We start from the raw sequence: 18,534 nt of genomic DNA, 5'->3' as shown, positions 1-18,534 counted from the left end.
AGACCTGTCTTGGGGCTCCCTGGCCCCCAGAGATGCACACCCTGCCAGCTAGCTGACCCTGACCCTCCCTCTCACTGGCACCCAGGACCTGGAAGCAAAGAGCCAGAAGCTGCCCGAGGTTGACCTGGACACGGTCCCCCTGGTGGAGGAGTCTGAGGACGATGTGGACGGGCTGGCCGAGTACACCTTCCCCAAGTTTGCTGCCACCTACTTCCAGAAATCGGCCAGCCACACGCACATCCGGCGGCCCCTCCGATACCCACTGCTCTACCATGAGGAAGATGCTGACTGCTCGGTACCCCGGGGTCCTCTGATTCTTGTGGCTGGACCCCCCCTCCCCCCCCGCCCGGGTTCAGAGGTACTGAGGAAGGGAAGGGACTGCTAGCCCTGGTCCAGCTGAGCCCCCGTCTCCGTCTCCGTCTCCGCAGGCCGCCCTGGCCGTGTGGAACATCATTCTGAGATTCATGGGTGACCTTCCAGAGCCAGTGCTTTTTGCCAGGAATGGCCCGCCCGGCGGCTCCGTGACGCGGCAGATCCGTGACAGCCTGGGCAGGGAGGGCGGCACCCGGTCCCCACCGCACTGCGGGTCCACACAGGTGCGTGCCGGGGGGCGGCGGAGGGGCAGCGCCCGGGGGGCCTCCCGACCAAAAGGGTGACAAGACTGGGGTGAGGGTCAGCCACGGAGCCTCTGGCTTGAGCCCAGGAATCCGAGAGCCAGGCGTCCCCCGGGGCTCTGGGCCACGCAGTCAGTACTGGAAAGTCTCCTAGGCTCTGGGTCTTCGGCGTGACTTGAACACAATTCAAATGCACAGAACGTGAACGTGGCAATTGGTGTTGCGGCTGGCAGACAGCGTGCCGAGCGCCGGTTATTCCTCGTCGGCTAATTTCTAGGGGAGCCAATCCTATGAAGAAGGGATTATTAAATTTACTCATTATATGGCAAGAAATCGAGAAGTGAAGTGCCCAGAGCTGGGCTTCTAACCATTCTACTGAATTCAAGGACCAAGTTCTTGACCTGTGGTCTGGCCTGCCCTCTGATGGAAGGTTTATTCATATCTACTTTGGGTCCGAAGTCCTTCCTAAGGCCTCAATTCCATGATGTAATCTTAATGGAACTAACCAAGAATAGTTCAAAGGAATTCCACACTGGGACCGTCCAGCAGGAGGAGCCCCAGGACAACCTATAATTGGACACTAATGCCAATGGGTGGGGGTTTTCCCCACCCTAAGCAATTCTCCAACACCAGCTGGGTGTGCTCCCATGCCTCTCAACTGTGACAGTGTCTACCTGGGGGCAGTGTCAGATCCCAGAGTAAGGGTTCAGTCCTATGAGACCACCCCCCACTTTAGACACCAGTCACAAGTCCAAGCTGTCATCTGTGCTTCTGACCAACAGGCTACAAATCAGGGGTTCCTGTGACCCCCTACTTGGATTTGACTAATTTGCTAGAGCAACTCACAGAAGTCAGGGAACACTTTTTTTTAATAAGGAAATATTTGGTTTATTTAAAAACAGGTACCCAAACATATGTGTCTAAATGTCCTGAGTTTTCAAATCTTGGCCCAAATACCTTGGGGAAAACAGATATACTCAGGGAAACACTTTGCTAGATGACCAGTTTATTATAAAAGGATGCAACCCAAGAACAGCCAGACGGAAAAGATGCATTGAGCAAGGTTTGGGGAAAGGACAGTGGAGCTTGCGTGCCTTTTCCCAGGGTGCCATTCTCCCCAAATTTCCCAAAGCTCTCCAAACTCTGTCCTTTGGGTTTGTGTTTTTTTGTTTTTTTTTTTTTTTTTGGAGTTCAATTTGCCAACATATAGCATAACACCCAGTGCTCATCCCACCAAGTGCCCCCTCAGTGCCCGTCACCCAGTCACCCCCACCCCCCTGCCCACCTCCCCTTCCACTATCCCTTGTTCGTTTCCCAGAGTTAGGAGTCTCTCATGTTTTGTCACCCTCACTGATATTTTCACTCATTTTCTCTCCTTTCCCTTTATTCCCTTTCACTAATTTTTATATTCCCCAAATGAATGAGACCATATGTTTGTCCTTTTCCGATTGACTTATTTCACTCAGCATAATGTCCTCCAGGTCCCTCCACATTGAGGCAAATAGTGGGTATTTTTTTCTACTGTTTCTAGTTTCTAATGTCCTTCGGGTTTTTAAAGATTTTTGTTAATTTATTTATTCATAAGAGAGAGAGAGAGAGAGAGAGAGGCAGAGACACAGGCAGAGGGAAGAGCAGGCTCCATGCCCGGAGCCCAATATGGGACTCAATCCCAGGACCCCAGGATCATGCCCCTGGGCTAAAGGCAGGCACTGAACCGCTGAGCCACCCAGGGATCCCCCTACTTTGGGTTTTTAGTGAGGCTTCATTACTTAGACAGAAGAATAGATCTTTGGCCCTTGGTGATCCAACTCAATCTCCAGCCCCTCTCTACTCCCTGGAGGTGGGAGGGAGGGGATTGAAAGTTCCAATCCCCCAATCATGGGGTGGGTCCCACTGACAATCCTCAGGCAGTTCTCAAAGTCACCTCATTAGTATAACAAAAGACACCTTTGTTGCAGGAAATTCCAAGGGTTTACAGACCTCTCCGCCAGGAATTGGGATGAAGACCAAATATACATATATATTTCTTACTATAAATCACAGCACACCACCCCATACATCCAGTATCTGGGACTCCACTTAGACACCTGCAGGGTCCTGTGTGCAAACTAACTGCATAGAAATCCAAGGGGCCTGCAGCTTGAGATCCCTTGGCCAGACCTGGTGCAGGACTAACGTGGGAAGTTGTCCAAGTTAAGCCCTGACCCCGGATCTCTAGAAGCATCTATGCTTCCTCAGCATATGACTTCCTCAGACGAAGTGAGCTAAGAGAGGAAGCAGCAATGCCTAGTCTCCTAAGTCACATACCATGGTGGGTGGGAATGCCAGGGGGGCACTGATCACTGGGGGCCACTCAGGGAAGGGACCCTGGATGGTGGTCTGGCCACTCTGCACCTCTGGAGGGTGAGGACAGGGAGAAGCAGGACTGGCTTCCCAGAAGTGACAACTCAAGTTTTTCTTCGTATGTACATTTATTAAGCACCTGCTGTGTGCCTCCCACAGGAGCAATGAGCCTAGCCGACCTTGCTCACCCTCGCCTGCCAGCTAGTGTGTTTTGCATTCCATCCCTGTGTGGCAAACCGGTTTGACCCCAACCCCCAACCCCACTGATCCAAACCCAAGCCCAAACTCACATTGAGCTCTAATTTTGGCAGCAACTTCTCATGATACCCTTAGGACAAGGTGGGACTCCTGCCTAAGGAGACTAACCCATCCTAATAGCTGGAGACAAGCCCCACCCCACCCAGCCCAGGCCTGGAAGCCTAGATTCTTCTGATCCTCTGGCAGAGCTCCCATCTTGCAGTGGGCAGAAAGTATTCCAAATCATCCATGAAATTTTCACTGAGAATGACCATGGCCCAGGGTTGTCCTGGGCCCAGACCCGGCCCTACCCTGAAGGACTTTACTGGCAAGAGGTACAGGCTTTGGAATCAGAATGGTCCTGAGGCCTCCCTGAGGGCTGGTTATGTGAGTGGTTCTCTCACCTCCCCTTGCCTCTGTTTCCTGACCCAGAAGTGAGGAGGAGGATGTGCATCTGTGAGTGTTGCAAAGCTCAGCCGAGATGCAGGGTTGCACTCAGCATTGTAAATCAGGCCAGGAAATGGCTGGGAGAGGTGGACACTGGCTCTGCCTAGGTGGCTGTCGGGTCAGCAGCAGCCTCTGGAGCAGCAGCTGGCCTGGCACGCCTTCCCTCAGGAACTGTCTCCATCCACAGAAGTCCAGCCGCAGAGACAGAGGGAGCAAGGACATCTCCTCCATGAAGCTAAAGCGGTCCTCCAAGATCACAAGCCAGGTGAGCCTAGGGTAAGGGGGCCTTAGTCTGCTTCCAGCCCTGCTATTGGCCTGCCACGGGAGCCCAAGCTTTTGCTTCCCTCCTTGCGCCTGGTTTCCTCCTCTGCAAATGAGGAGAATCACAGCTGTCCTGACCACCTCCTTTGTGTTTCAAGGTAACCAGCCAGCTGAATATTGGAGAGGAGGCATTTGAGCCTGATGGCCCCATCTCAGACCGACCCATGTCCAACCTGGAGAAGGTACACTTCATTGTGGGCTATGCTATCCTGCGGCCTAACCTCAGGTCAGTCCCCATTCCCACCTTAGCCCCACCTAGAACATCGGACCCCCTAACTGGCTCTCAGCCCAGGGCCATAGCCTTCTCCTCTGCCTGCTCCCTAAGACACCCTGTCCTCTCCCTGCTCCCTGTCCTGGTGCCCACAGCCTGGGTCTGAGTACAGTAGATATTATAACCATTAAGAGTTCTCTACTTGTTCTATGTTAAAACCCAGGGGTAAAAGTGAGTTTGGGGGAATATATTTATCATGGGGTAATGATAAATTTTATAATAGACTTTAATGCAGGATCCTGTAAGTAAGCAACTTCCTCTTTTATATTACGTATGTATTGCTCTACAGGAATTATCTTTTCATATAAATTTTAAGAAATCTGTATACTGCTTTCAGAGACAGACTACTATATTTAGAGGCTCATATATTTTGGGTTATTATTTTTTACCAAATTTGGGAAATTTTGCCCATTAATTTTTCAAAGATTTTTTTCTATTTCATTCTCTCTCTCCCTCCCTTTGAATTCTAATTAAACATATGTAAGACCCTTTGATATCATTTCTTAGGTCTCTACAAGTCTGTTCCTCTTTTTTTTCTTTCCTCTCTGTTCTTTTGACTGGATAATTGCTATTGATCCATCTTCAGATTAACTGATCTTTCTCTTGTCTGTGCCAGTCTGCTGTTATACCCACGTAACAGTTTGTTTTTGTTTTTGTTTTTAACTTTCAGAAGTTATATTTTTTTTTTTTTTAAAGATTTTACTTATTTATTCATGATAGTCACAGAGAGAGAGAGGAGGGCAGAGACACAGGCAGAGAGAGAAGCAGGCTCCATGCATCGGAAGCCCGACGTGGGATTCGATCCCGGGTCTCCAGGATCGCGCCCTGGGCCAAAGGCAGGCGCCAAACCGCTGCGCCACCCAGGGATCCCAGAAGTTATATTTTTTAATTCTAGAGTTTATACTTGGTTCTTTTTATAGTTTCTATTTCTCTGCCGAGATTTCCTATTCACTATGAGCATAGTGTCCCTTGTGTGTCCCTTCAGCAGTGATGATAGTTTTAACATCTTTTCTGCTAAATCCAGTATCTGAGTCATCTTGGGGTCAGATCCCATTGACTGCCTTTCCCCTGGAGAATGGTCATGTTTTTCTGTTTCCTCACATGTCTAGTACTAGGCTGTTGCTTCCTTATAAATATATTACTTTTGGGTTGCATCCTAGACACTGAGGATGACATGTTTAAAGACTCTGGAATCTGTTATATTCTTTCAAAGAGTGTTGACTTTTGTTTTGGCAGGTCATTAACTTGGCTAGATTCAAACTCTGACTTCCTGTAGTGAGCAGCAAATGGAATCCATGGTCAGTTATTTTAGCCTTTGCTGGGATTCCTGGAGTCTGCCCCACACATGTGTTGATCAGGGGCCAGCCAGAGACTTAGGAAGATTTTATATGCAAAATTGAGAACTCTTCTTCCCTGGTTATCTTCTTTTTCATTTGTTTGTTTGTTTAAAGATTTTATTTATTTGTTCATGGGAGACACAGAGAAAGAGGCAGAGACATAGGCAGAGAGAGAAACAGGCTCCATGCAGGAAGCCCAATGTGGGACTCAATCTCGGGACTCCAGGATCACACCCTGAGCCAAACGCAGATGCTCAACCACTGAGCCACCCAGGTGTCTCTCTCTGGTTATCTTCATTCTGGGATTTCCCTTCTCACTTTCAACTGCTGGGTTTGGGTACCCAAACTATGTCCTCTGGTTGTTCAAGTAAATAAGGCTATAGGGTTTAGCTACCTGTATGACTCCAACCCAGCAAGTCTTCTAACTTAGTTCTGTTGGTAGTTCTCTCATGGTTAATCCTCCCTGGCCACCATATGCTCTAATATGGCAGGCATGTATAAATTGTGTCCAAATGAGATGCGCTATGGGTTCTCCAAGTACCTCTAGAGGCACTTCCACACAGTGCTGTCCTAGCTGGGGCTGACACTCTCAGTGATCCATTGAGACTTGTTCTCAAATCTAGCCCCTAATTGAACATATCACAGCCTCTTAGCACTGGAATCTTCTGGAATGATGGGGTGCCTGCTTGTGTGGGATCCTATCAAGATGCCTGAGTCCCAGCTTCTTTTGTGGTATCATCTTAGTCAACAAGAAGCTTGTCCATGCTTGCCCACCAAGTGCAACTCCCGGCTCCTGTCCATTCTTTCTCCCATCTGAGGTAGCTTAGAATTCTCCAGGAAGAAGCAGATGCTGGTCTCTTGTTCATAGAGGCCCCTAACTTGTGTCTCTGGGGCATACATAAGTCAAGCACTCTTAAGAACTCTGTCATTGTACCCCATTCCAGTACCCTGGGGTAGGCCAATGGGCTTCTGGAGTTCAGCATACCTGAGATAGGAGTGAGATGGATCTCTACTCTGGCAGACAGCCCCATCTCTATTAACAGTTTTCCTTTGGCTCCAGCTCCAGCTGGGGGCTAAGTGGGGGCTTCCCTCTAGCTCCCCATCACTTGGAGGGAGTAGAGATGGGCCAAAGATCTCTCTACTCTTATGAAGGCCCTTCCAGGAATCCCCTTTCAAAGTTTTCATCTTCTTTTATGAAGGAGATGGCACAGTAGCTAGACTGGTTCTGCCATCTTTTAATAAATTCTACAAGAATATATATCTTTAGAATGTTGAGTATTATCATCTATCCTTGGCTCTGGGATCTTAGATTCTAAAACAAAGCAAATGTCCCCTCCACATCCAGCCGTGCATTAAATAAATGAGTTTTTGCAAGTTTTTATTTAAATTTCAGTTAATTAACATGCAGTGTAATATTAATTTCAGATGTAGAGTTTAGTGATTCATCACTTACATACAACACCTGGTGCTCATCACAAGTGCTCTCCTTAATATCCATCACCCATCTAGCCCATCACCCCACCCACCTCCCCTCTAGCAACATTCCATTTGTTCTCTATAGTTAAGGGTCTGTTTTCTGGTTTGCCTCTTTTTCTTCCCCCTCCGTTCATCTGTTTTGTTTCTTAAATTCCACATGTAAGTGACATGATACAGTATTTGTCTTTGACTAACTTATTTCCTTTAGCATAGTACTCTCCAGCTCCACCCATGTTGTTGCAAATGGCAATGAGTATTTATTAAGTACCTGCTCAGGGCCAGGCCTTAGCCTGAAGTCTGGGGATGCAGATATGAGGGCAACAGTGTCCCTGTCCTCTGGGAGCTCACTCTTTAGTGGGGAGCATGGGAGAAGCCAAACACCCACAATAACTGCTTGTGCTAAGATTGGAGTCCAGTGAGAGCACCAAGGACTAGTCATAATGCCCTCGCTGGGTGGAGTTGGAAGGAGGAAGGGTGTTCACCAGACAGAGGGAGAAGGTAAACAGGATCACAGAGTCCTGAAACAGCCTGAGGGTCTGGAATTTTAAGTGGTTTGTCACAACTGGGGCATGGAGATTGAATTCAATTCTAGGAGTAGTAAGGAGAAGTTTTAAGAAAGAGAAGACTATGGTTATATTTGAATTCCAGAAAGGTCTCCCTGGCAATCACATGGAAGGATAGAACCTGGGGGTAGAGGCCAGGAGAGGGCTGCTGCAGAGGTCCCAGAAGAGCTGATGAGGGATGGCTCAGAGAGCAGGAGCAGAGAAGGGGGGCAGAGAAAATATCCAGGAGACTGACAGTACGTGGCTGGCTGATGGGAGGAGTCCCAAGAGCTTCCAGACTTCCAAATTGGGTGAAACAGTTGATGATCATATGGGTAGAGACTGCAGAAAGAGGAGGTGGCTGGAGCTGACTGTACTAGCCCATGAGAGCTGATGTTGTCAGCCGTGAATATTTTTCCCAACTCTGTGTTCAGTGATATAATGTTAGTAGCTTCACCTTGGCATTGGTGGAGATATTTACAATACAGAAATTGGCAAATGCAACATGAGAGCTTTTTTCCTAGGAGAGTTGGTAGTTCAACATTGACCATCATCACACCACCGAGTAATTAGGAGAAAGATGCTGGCCTCTGGATAATTGAGGCTGGAGGGGCCTGCAGGACCGTTGTGGGGGACGATAGCGGCTTAAGTCAGCAGAAAGGACCCAGGAAAGCCCCTTCCCAAAGAGAAGGCAGAGAGAGGGGCTCATGAGCCTGTGGGAGTGGAAACTGCTCAAGAGGGGAGATGTTAAGGGATTTTCCACTTCTGTCCATAGTTGGAGGGATGGCTCAAGGTGAGGCAGAAGGTTGGAAGTGACAGTGAGGGCGGGGCCACTGGGGGCAGGGCTGTGAGACCCCTGAGCATTCTCTGCAGCTGCGCCCCTCAGCTGGAGGGCAGGGTGCTGTGAGCGGACACCCCGTGGGCCTGGGATGTGGCAGGGGAGGGAGCCCAGCCAAGGCAACTGGAGGTGAGGAGACTGGAGGTTGCCATGTGTAGATGACCCCACTCAGGGGCACAGAAGGAGCCGTGTGCCCAGACGTCACTGTCCCCTCACCCAGAGCCAGCCCCCAGCCTGGCCTCCCTGCTGTGTGTGTCTTTCAGGGACGAGATTTACTGCCAGATCTGCAAGCAGCTGTCCGAGAACTTCAAAACAAGCTGCCTGGCCCGGGGCTGGATCCTGCTCAGCCTTTGCTTGGGCTGTTTCCCACCCTCCGAGAGGTTCATGAAGGTGAGGAGGCCCCGGGGCAGGGGTCGAAAGTGGGGGGCGGTGGGTTACAGCAAGCATGGGTTGGCTCTAGGCTCAGGAGCAGGTCCAGAAGTCCCAGCCCTGCTCCTGCAGGCCAGGGTAGGCAGCAGTGCCTCCTGGGCCTCAGTTTCCCCATCTTTAAAAGAAGACTCTGGACCTGGCTCCTTCTGGCCCCTAATCAGGGTCTGCAAGGCCACTTCACTGGTCCCAGACACCAAGATGGCTCTTCGGAGTCGACAGTGAAGTGGTGGGTGAACTGTGTGTTGAAAAGACAAAGGTGTCCCAGGAGTGGGCACTGACTGGAGGCTGACTGCCAGCTCACTCTCTAGTCCTCAGAGCTGAAAATGGACGTGGGGTGTTGACAGGTGCTCCTGAGTACTGGAAGCCCCAGGCCTCGCTGCTTTGATGTAGCTTGGGTTCTGATTGTAAAATAGTATGTAGGAAATGCAGCAAGTCTGAAAAGAAAACACAAGTCACCCCCACACCCAGAGGTACCTTCTGTTCCCTTTGCGGTATCAGCGTCCTACCTGTGATCGTACAAGAAATAATCTCACTTCCTCTTGTGTCACTTCAGGGACAGCAGGAGGCGTGGTCATTGGACCATCTTCCCTGGGCACCAGGGCCACTCCTGACATGAGCAAACTCTTTCAGGCTGCATCTCCTCACAAAATCTCTGTGAGACAAAATGGTTTTCAACACCTTTTGTCAGATGTGTTTTAAATATTGACTCTCCTGCATTTTCACTTATCTCCATAAGTGTCTTCTCATGGTTTAAACTTTTCCCGAGTGCCATCTATGTATATAGCTATCCCAGAGGGTATTTAACTTGCCAGTGGACATTTAGGGCCTGTCTTCCAACTGGTCACCACCATACACACCGTATATAAAATGAGTCTGAATTATTGGGTCAAGAAGTATGCACGTTTTTAAGCTATGCAGTATTTAAACATAGTGACAACCTGGTCCTCAGAAATGCTGTGCCAATTTATATTCCTTCTCATGGTGTGTGAAAAGTGCCCATCTCAACGCACTTTTGCCAACACTGGATATTATTATTTTGTTTTCATTTTTCCCAGATTTAAACTTAAGGTGTACAGTGTAGTGATGTTACATAGGCATATATTGCAAAATTATCACCACAATGAGGTCAGTTAACACATTCATCAACTCACTTAGTTGCAATGAGTATTATGATTTTCAGAATCTGTCTGGGCAGGAAATAGAAAGTAGCTTCCATTCTAAGTGTCTTCCTCCCCTTCCCTTCCTCACCCACCAGTATCTGCTAAACTTCATTGGTCAAGGGCCGGCTGGCTATGGGCCCTTCTGTGCAGAACGCCTGAGACGAACCTATGCTAATGGGGTACGCACGGAGCCCCCCACGTGGCTGGAGCTGCAGGTAGGGGCCAGCAGGGGTGGGAGACCACCAGAGGAGGATGCTGCCGGGCCCCATGGCTCCTCCAGCACCTGCCAGCAGGAAGTGTGTCGTCTGGGCCCCTCCACCTTTCTTGGTGCCCTCTATGGGTCACACCTGGGCTCAGCCTCCCTAGGCATGGCCCAGGTTTCAAAAGAGCCCTCCCCAGGTCTTTAGGGGCCTACCAGCTTAAGGGAAAATAAATCTTAGCCTTACAGTGTGACCGACTACTGAATGGGTAAAGTGTTAACCCTCCCAAGAACATACGCATTTTATTAAGAAGGCAGTGATCATTCCAAGGTGGACATCCTTGGTGACATTGCTGTTTGTGTCATCTGTGCATTCTTGCAGTGTCCTCAGGAAGGGTCATTCAGACATGGGCAGGGTGGAGGGGGTCCAAGGCTCCTGGGAGGCACATGTTTCCTGTGCCCCGTCAGGCCCTATGCTGGGGTCACCTCCTGCGGCTCCCCTTCCCATTCTCGCCCTGCCACCCAAGTCCAGGCCCCCTTCTCCTTCTCCCTTTTCTATCTGCTCTGCACCTGGGCGCCAGCACTGCTTATGCCCTGGCAGCAGCTGTGCGTGCCGTGCTCACACCGTGCTATGCGCACACAGGAACAGTAGCTTCCGTGCACCCAAACAGTCTCAGAGTTCAGGACTTGGAGATTTCCAAGAGCTCCTCTGACCTTCTGAGATTGAATCACTTAACCTCCCAAAGCTCAGAGTTCTCATGTTAAAATGGGACCCCTCTAGCCTCCCCCCACCCCCACCTACAGGCTGCACCCCACCCGTGTACCTCGGAGAGGCGCACAAACTCCTGAGCCCGCTGCAGACGATATTGCTCTTCCTCCCACCGCGGGTCCATCAGCTCAGCAGCCCGCATCGCTGGCCAGAGTGTTCATTGTTCCCTCTGTGCTGAGCTGGGTGGGGCCTCAGCAGGCCTGGTGCTTGGGAACCCGTAGGGATGGGAAGCTGGGGAGAGGAGCGGTGGTGGGGAGGCCTCCAGGACAGAGGGCCTGAGTCTTCGTCCGTCCCCAGGCAGTCAAATCCAAGAAGCACATCCCAATCCATGTCATCTTGGTGACCGGAGAGAGCCTGACTGTCATGGTTGACTCTGCCTCGACATCTCGGGAAGTCTGCCTGCACATTGCCCACAAGCAGGGCCTCAGCGATCACCTGGGCTTTTCTCTCCAGGTGGCCGTGTACGACAAGGTACTGCCAAGTGCCCCACCCTCTCCCACCTCCCACAGACACCCAGGCCAGCTCGAGCCCCTCTACCATGTCCCCCTGGCTACGACTGCCCTTATCAGACGCACACACACAGAGGAAACTTGTCCTCCTGCCGGGACACTCATGTACTCAGCCCAGTGGCTGCGCCCTGGCCCCGTGTCACACATATCTCGTAGGTCCCTGGCCACACCTGAGCAGCCCCCACATAGACCAGGCAGTCACCATCCTGCGGGGAGTCCCCACGTACCAGGGAGCTGCAGACTCCCATGCCCCAGGTCAGAGGGTCCCACCACATGGCGCCACCTGAACGCTCTTGCACCCAAGCCCACAGCCTCCAACACACTCAGGCCGATCCACCAGTCAAGGTCTATAGCCCCTGCATGCCGGCCTTGGACACCAACCCGTACCTTTTCTGGGAGGGCCCCGTAGGGCAGCGTGTGTCAGAGTCATGGGCCGGCCCGGCCCCTGTGTGGGGAAGCCCTCAGACCCTGGAGGACCCGCTGAGCCCCCCTCCACTCGCCTGGTCTGATGGTGGGCGTCCCTGCAGGGCCTGGCCTGCAGCGGTTGCTAACCCCCCTGTCCCCATTCTGGCCTCAGTTCTGGTCCCTGGGCAGCGGGCGCGACCACGTGATGGATACAGTCGCCCAGTGTGAGCAGCTGGCCCGGGACAGGGGGGAGAACGAGCGCCAGTCGCCCTGGCGCATCTACTTCCGGAAGGAGTTCTTCACCCCCTGGCATGACTCCCAGGAGGACCCCGTCAGTACCCAGCTCATCTACCGCCAAGTGCTGCATGGGGTCTGGTCTGGCGAGTACAACTTCGAGAAGGTGAGGGGACCCCGCCGCCACGAGGCGGCCCTGAGACGGACCTGCCGGTCAGCCTGGGGGACCAGCGTGTTCCAGGGCCGGCTGGGCTTCGGCCCCCAGGGAGCACCCCACAGAATGGAGAAGGGAGAGGCGGGAGGCAGGGGCCAGGAATGTGTTCTTGGAGCGCAGGTCCCCGGCCCTCCGCTGGCTGCGCAGCTGTACCCTCCCAGCCTGGCGCCTTCCTCCTCCTGTGGACCACGGGTTTGCTCAGGTCTTCAGGGTTCGACGCAGCAGCAGCAGGCGGGGGAGGCCTCCCATCAGCCCCAGACCCAGGTGGCTTTACCACAGCAGCTGTTCATGGGGCAGCAGGAAGGCGGCCCTAGAGAGCGCAGGGAGGCTGAGAGCTATATGTATGGTGTGAGGATCCAGGGAGGGGAGTCGTGCACCTGGTCCTCGGACTGACACTACACCTGCGTTTGCAGGCCTTCTCGGGCCTGAGTAAGGAGGACACTGCTCTCGGGCTTGGAGCTGGCTGCGGTAACCCTGGAGGCCTGTCTGAAATGGGGCGGTGTGCAAGGAGAGGCAGGGGCAAGGGAGACAGGCCCCAGAGGGGCAGGCAGCTAGGTGACTCTGCAAGCTTTGGCCTCCTGGAGAGAAGAGGGCTGCTGGGCACCTAGAGGGCCCCTGGAGCAAGGAGCCCTGCCCTATGCTGGACCGTGCTGGTGCCTTACATGGGACCCTGCCCAAATGAATCCTTGCATAAGCCACACAGGGGTGACCAGTGGGTAAGAGCACTGTGTAAGATAGGTAGAGGTGGCCCACATTGGCCCTACTAAGACGACACTGTTGGGGCTGCACCAGGGCCTCAGCTCACTCCCGCACATTCACTGTCTACCTGAGAGGTGGGTGAGTAGCACGGGGGTCGCCCCTTGTCCTCTGGCAGAGGGCCTTGCAGGGCTTGGGCTGAGGCTGCTGAGAAGTTCCAGCCTACCAGCAGGACAGCAGCCTCCTGGGTCCCATTCGGCACACTATGATCCCAGTGTGTTGGGGAAAGGGCAGGTCCAGCCTAACAGAGGTGGCAGGATAGGTGGCTGCTCAGATTCCTGGTTCTCAGATGGCCTGATTGCTGGCCATCTCCACTGTGCTGGGGCAAGAGCTGGGATGTGGCAGGGATGTCGTGGGGGAGGTGGGCTCTTACACATCCCCCCCTTACTTCCATGTTTGTTTCTGGGGTGTGCAGGAGGATGATCTGGTACAGCTGCTGGCCAAGCACTGCTACGTGCAGCTCGGTGCCTCGGTGGGGAGTGAAGCTGTCCAGGAGCTGCTGCCCAGCTGCATCCCCTCCAAGCTGTACAAGACCAAGCCTCCAGAGAAGTGGGCTAGCCTCGTCACTGCTGCCCACGCCAAGGTCAGCCTCCATGGAGCCTGGGCACTTGGGCTATGTAGCCTCCTTTGGGACAGAGGGCCTAGGTGTGTCGAGGGACACAGGCCTCCCACTGGGCAATGGGAGACTTTGATTTGCCAGGGCGCCTAGCTTTGTCTCGAGATTTCTACAATATCATTCAGTCCAGCTCCCTATCACAGGCCTACTCTACTGTCCCTCATCCCTTCCAGGCAGCATCTTGGGCGAGTTAGGGCAGCTCATCCCTGTCCTCATCTCTACCACAGCGTCTGGCTGGGTCTCAGCCTTTTGGCACAGGTGGGCACCCACAGCTGCCAACTGCACACCACACCCAGCCCTCAGTACAGGCTCTGCACAGCCAGGAGGGCCGCCCATCTTCTACCCCTGCCTGGTCAGCCTGCACCATGTAAACATGGCTCCTCCTGGGGGCTCATGCCTCCACCTTCTCACTGACACACACCTGTGTCCTCAGGATCACCCACACCAGTGGGGGTTTCCACTGCCCCCCGAACACCACCCTATGAGGGGATAGCACCTCCCTTGCCCCGTCACAGAGGCAGCCCTCTCCAAACCTGCCCCCCTCCCCCGATCAGTGCCTCTTTCCGCCCAGGGTGCTGAGCTCAGAAGCATGGCCTGAGGTTCCAGGCATGGCTCACTGTTCACCGCTGCTGCCATGGCAGGAGAGCTGTGAATAGGGGGTTTCCCTTTGTTTAATACACGCCCACTTCCATTATCCCCATGGCACTAGGAACCAAGAAAGGGCAGGACAGGGAGGGAGGAAGAAGACAGCACCATGCCTACTTGTTAGGGACTGACAACTCAGTGGTAGGGAGATGAACCCCAAGTGTGTGGTTCAAGCAGCAGGGGCCATCCAAATTCAGAGAGGGGCAGTGAGAATGGCCAAGCAACATAGTCTCCATTCTGCCACAGGAAAAGGGGGTGCCCCAAGAGGGCCCACGGACAAGGGTTCTGTGCACCTGTGGTTTGGAAAATACAACTTTCCATGTCCTGCTCTTAGGGAGTCACAGTGCATAACTGCTTACGAAAGGCTCTGACAAGTCCTGCAGTAGAGAAGCCTGATTGTTTTACCCAGACACATTTCCCAGACATATTTGACCACCAGACCTTTATTCTATAAGATGGCGATAGGAATTCTTGGTGATAGGAATTAGAGGCAGCAAAGCCCACTGGGTCATATTTGGTGATTCCCAGCCTGAGTGGATGTGTTTACAGGAGAGAGACCATGGGCTTTTAGGGCTCATATGAAGGAGGGACCACCAGAGGCATATGTGAACCCAAATGAACATGAGTAAGAAGTGGCTTTGTAATTTGGGAAGAGAGAGTTGGGGTGAGGGTAAAGAATTAGGAAATGTTACCCAGCCACTCTTTTCCAAAGTGAACATAGATACACAGAATTTTTTTCCATTAAACCACTTAAAACATCTACATTACCAAATACATCAGAAAACAAACAGATACAAAGAGAAAAGTGAAATCACCAATAATATATCAATGAGATCATTGCTCTTAACATTGTGGTATATATCCTTCCAGATTATGTCCATGCTTGTACAACTGAGATATGAACATGACTAGAGAGAGAGAGAAATAATATACTGTTTCAGAAAGATTTTATTTATTTATTCATGAGAGACACAGGCAGAGGGAGAAGCAGGCCCCTGTGGGGATCCCGGTGTGGGACTTGATCCTGGATCCCGGGATCATGACCTGAGCCAAAGACAGACCCTCAACCACTGAGCCGCCCAAGTGCCCCAATAATATACCTTTTAAAAAATAAACATAGGATCATATCATATAGCCACTTTCAACCTGCTTCTTCACTTAACCACATAGCATGAAGCTGTATTTCCGTATCACTAAATACTATTCTTCATGTTCATTTTTTTTTTCCCTTTCCTTTTTTTCCTCTTTTTTCTTCCTTTTTTCATGTTCATTTTTAATGGCTGCATAGTACTGCAATAATGAATTATAATTCACTGATTCCTGTTGATGGACGGTAAGATCATTCTCCATTTTTCACAATTAAAACAACAAAGTGAACCACTTTGTAGATACAACTTTTATACACTTGACAGTTATTTGCCAGGATAAATTCCTAGATTTCAGAGTGTATGAACATTCTACAATTCTTTTTTGTTTTGTTTTGGTTTCTTTTTTGTTTTTGTTTTTTTACATTCTACAATTCTTGATACATGTTGCCCGTCGCCAGATCACCCTTCAGCTATAAGCCATTGATTTGCATTCCACAATCCAGAGCATGAATGTTCCTTAACCACTTTTTAAACAGAAAACAAGAGAAGTAACATTTTATTCAACAAATAGTAAAAAGAAAGTTCAATTGGCCACTATAGCCAGCTATAGACAGAGAGTAGTGGAGATGGGGGGTGGGGTGGAGAGGTGGAGAAGAAGCCAAGAAAGAGGGAGGAAGGAAAGTCGACTAGGGTCTGGTTGAGATGAAGGTCCCTGAGCAGGGGCTCCCAAGTAGGCAGAGAGGATAGACAGAGGTACCGAGGACACAGAGATGCACACCAAGACAGGCCTCCTGCACAGAGCAAGACATAGGCCCATAAGGCACGCATGTGTTGGCAGGAACAGGCCCGAGCACACATGCACGCGCAAGCCCCCCTCATAGCTTTCCATGCTGAGGCAGCAAGCTGCAGCCTGATCTACCGCCTTCTGGCGTCCTGATGCTAACGAGGGGGCGAGGCTTCCTCCCTTCTCAAAACCACCCACAAATGGTCCTCCACCAAGGCAGGTAAAATAGGGCTGTACCAGCCCCCCAGAGCATCCCCACCAGCCCTCACCAGCACTAACCTTTCTTCAGATAGAAGCTTCACAGAATGGTCCAGCAAATGAGCACCATGGACATTGGGTCACTAGTTGAAGCTGGGGTTGACTGGGTGAGAGATGGGTGACAGAAGTGACCCACTGTGTCCCCCTGCAGGCACAGTACACCCAGAAGCAGGCAAAGCCGCTGGCTGTGCAGGAGCAGGTGGTGGACACGGCCCGCCTGCAGTGGCCGCTGCTCTTCTCCCGGCTCTTTGAGGTCACCACGCTCTCCGGTAATGGGATCTGTTGGAGCTGAGTGGGTGCTGGCAGGGTTCCCCATGAGGACAGCTTAAACTTCACACCCCTGTCTCCCTTGGCCAGGCCCCCGACTGCCCAAGACTCAGCTGATCTTAGCTGTTAACTGGAAGGGGATGTACTTCCTGGACCAGAGAGAGAAGATACTCCTAGAACTCTCTTTTCCAGAGGTCGTGAGCCTGATCACCAACAGGTGGGTGTCCCAAGGGAACATGCCCTGAATCTCTTTTTCCTCCAACCTTAGTTCTTGGGGGCTCCAGGAGATACAGGGATAGAGGGAGGTATGTTGTCTTTGGCACCCAGCTGGGGTGCAGGGATGAGGATGGGCATGTACAGTGTGATGGCCGCTGGACGTGGGACCTCATCCTCTCCTGCCACTGGGCTGGCACTACTCTGTTAAGTGCTGTGTCTGCACCCGAGGCATTGTTCTCTTGGGCTTCTCTTTAAAACCCAAGTCCACCTGGGAGGGGGCACAAAAGCTTGCAGCCCCTTTTGGGTGTGCATTCATTTACAGGCTCCTTCCCTTCTTGTGGGCAAGACTGGTCACATGAAAGGTTGAAGACCATCTGAGAGAGGAAGTAAAGGACAGAGGCAGAATGTGTGGCAGGGCAGCCTTGCAGGCCAGGTTGGGCCTCAGATGCCCCCACCTCTATGGTTCTGCATGCCTCCTGTCTTCTGAGAATGCCTCCCAGCCCTTTGGGAAGGGCCTGCCTGTGCCCTGCCAGAGCCCCCCTTGGTTAAAGCATACCCCAGTGTGCCATGACCAGTATAATCATTACCAGTGTGTGGGGGGCACACAGTGGCCACCACTTACTCAGGCTGATCATGCTGGCACTTGTCCCCATGACATAAGATGGGACATAGCGCACCCAAGCTCACCAAGACTAGTGCCTCATCTCAACTCCAACAGTCTTTGCCATATCCTTGTGGTGGCCCAGCACAGCAGCCGCCTCATCACCCACCCAGAGCTGAGCCCACAGAGCAGGAGCTCATCAAGGGACCTTTGAAGCCCAAGGGACCCTGAGCTCTGGATGTCATTGTCCACCACACATGGGAGTCCCTGGGACGTGGGCCGACCTCAGCTCACACCTTGGCCCCACCAGTGCCCCTGACCAAATCGTCTATGACTCAGGAGGGTCACCCCCTCTGAGGCTGTCGAGGCGCTGGAACGGGGATGGTGGAACAGGCCGTTGGTCATGTTGCATCCTCTGTCCCATCAGAGAGGCGCAGGGTGGGCAGAGGCTGGTACTCTCCACGCTGCACGAAGAGGAGTACAAGTTCATGTCCCCCAGCAGCGTGGCCATCGCCGAGCTGGTAGCTATGTTTCTGGAAGGCTTGAAGGAGAGGTCCGTGTTCGCCATGGCTCTGCAGAACAGGAAGGCCACAGGTGCCCGGTGGGGAGGGGCAGGTCTTTGGTCAATGGGAGGGTGGCCGGCTCATCCCCCTGTCTCAGTGGCCATGTGGCAGGGTTCCAGGAGGGACCCAAGCACAAGGAGGGAGAGGGCCATGAAGCTTGGTGTGGGGCAGATTTAGGCAAGGCCCTCCCTTCTATAAAATGAGGGGCTAAAGGAAGTGGTCTCAAAGTCCCCAAGGTGAAACTAGTTGAGGACAGTAGCTGCAGGAAGCTCAGGGAAGTCCGCTCCCTCCCACTGCAGACAACAGCCAGGCCACCAAACTGAGCTCTGAGTACCATCCCCACAGCTACTCAATTTCCCATTTACAGACAGGGAACTGGAAGCTCAGAGCAGGGA

The 18,534-nt window shown here is 52.2% G+C and overlaps 1 protein-coding gene across 7 annotated transcripts in view; it reads left to right on the top strand.

Moving 5' to 3' along the window:
• MYO7B (myosin VIIB) overlaps nucleotides 1-18,534 on the top strand; it is an 86,293-nt gene that overhangs the window by 58,947 nt on the left and 8,812 nt on the right. For all 7 annotated transcript variants that reach the window (XM_077861246.1, XM_077861243.1, XM_077861247.1 and 4 more), the window contains 12 exons: nucleotides 86-295; nucleotides 429-596; nucleotides 3,829-3,906; nucleotides 4,061-4,188; nucleotides 8,690-8,816; nucleotides 10,111-10,230; nucleotides 11,281-11,454; nucleotides 12,070-12,297; nucleotides 13,517-13,684; nucleotides 16,644-16,761; nucleotides 16,850-16,976; nucleotides 18,004-18,170. In XM_077861246.1, the coding sequence (XP_077717372.1) occupies nucleotides 86-295; nucleotides 429-596; nucleotides 3,829-3,906; nucleotides 4,061-4,188; nucleotides 8,690-8,816; nucleotides 10,111-10,230; nucleotides 11,281-11,454; nucleotides 12,070-12,297; nucleotides 13,517-13,684; nucleotides 16,644-16,761; nucleotides 16,850-16,976; nucleotides 18,004-18,170 (1,813 nt within the window). The remainder of the gene's footprint in view (nucleotides 1-85; nucleotides 296-428; nucleotides 597-3,828; nucleotides 3,907-4,060; nucleotides 4,189-8,689; nucleotides 8,817-10,110; nucleotides 10,231-11,280; nucleotides 11,455-12,069; nucleotides 12,298-13,516; nucleotides 13,685-16,643; nucleotides 16,762-16,849; nucleotides 16,977-18,003; nucleotides 18,171-18,534) is intronic.

This window comes from Canis aureus, chromosome 20 (assembly GCF_053574225.1).
Source record: "Canis aureus isolate CA01 chromosome 20, VMU_Caureus_v.1.0, whole genome shotgun sequence".
Classification (NCBI taxonomy): Eukaryota; Metazoa; Chordata; class Mammalia; order Carnivora; family Canidae; genus Canis; species Canis aureus.
The sequence above is the reverse complement of the archived record's forward strand: the minus strand, read 5'-3'. Positions and strand labels throughout refer to the sequence as shown.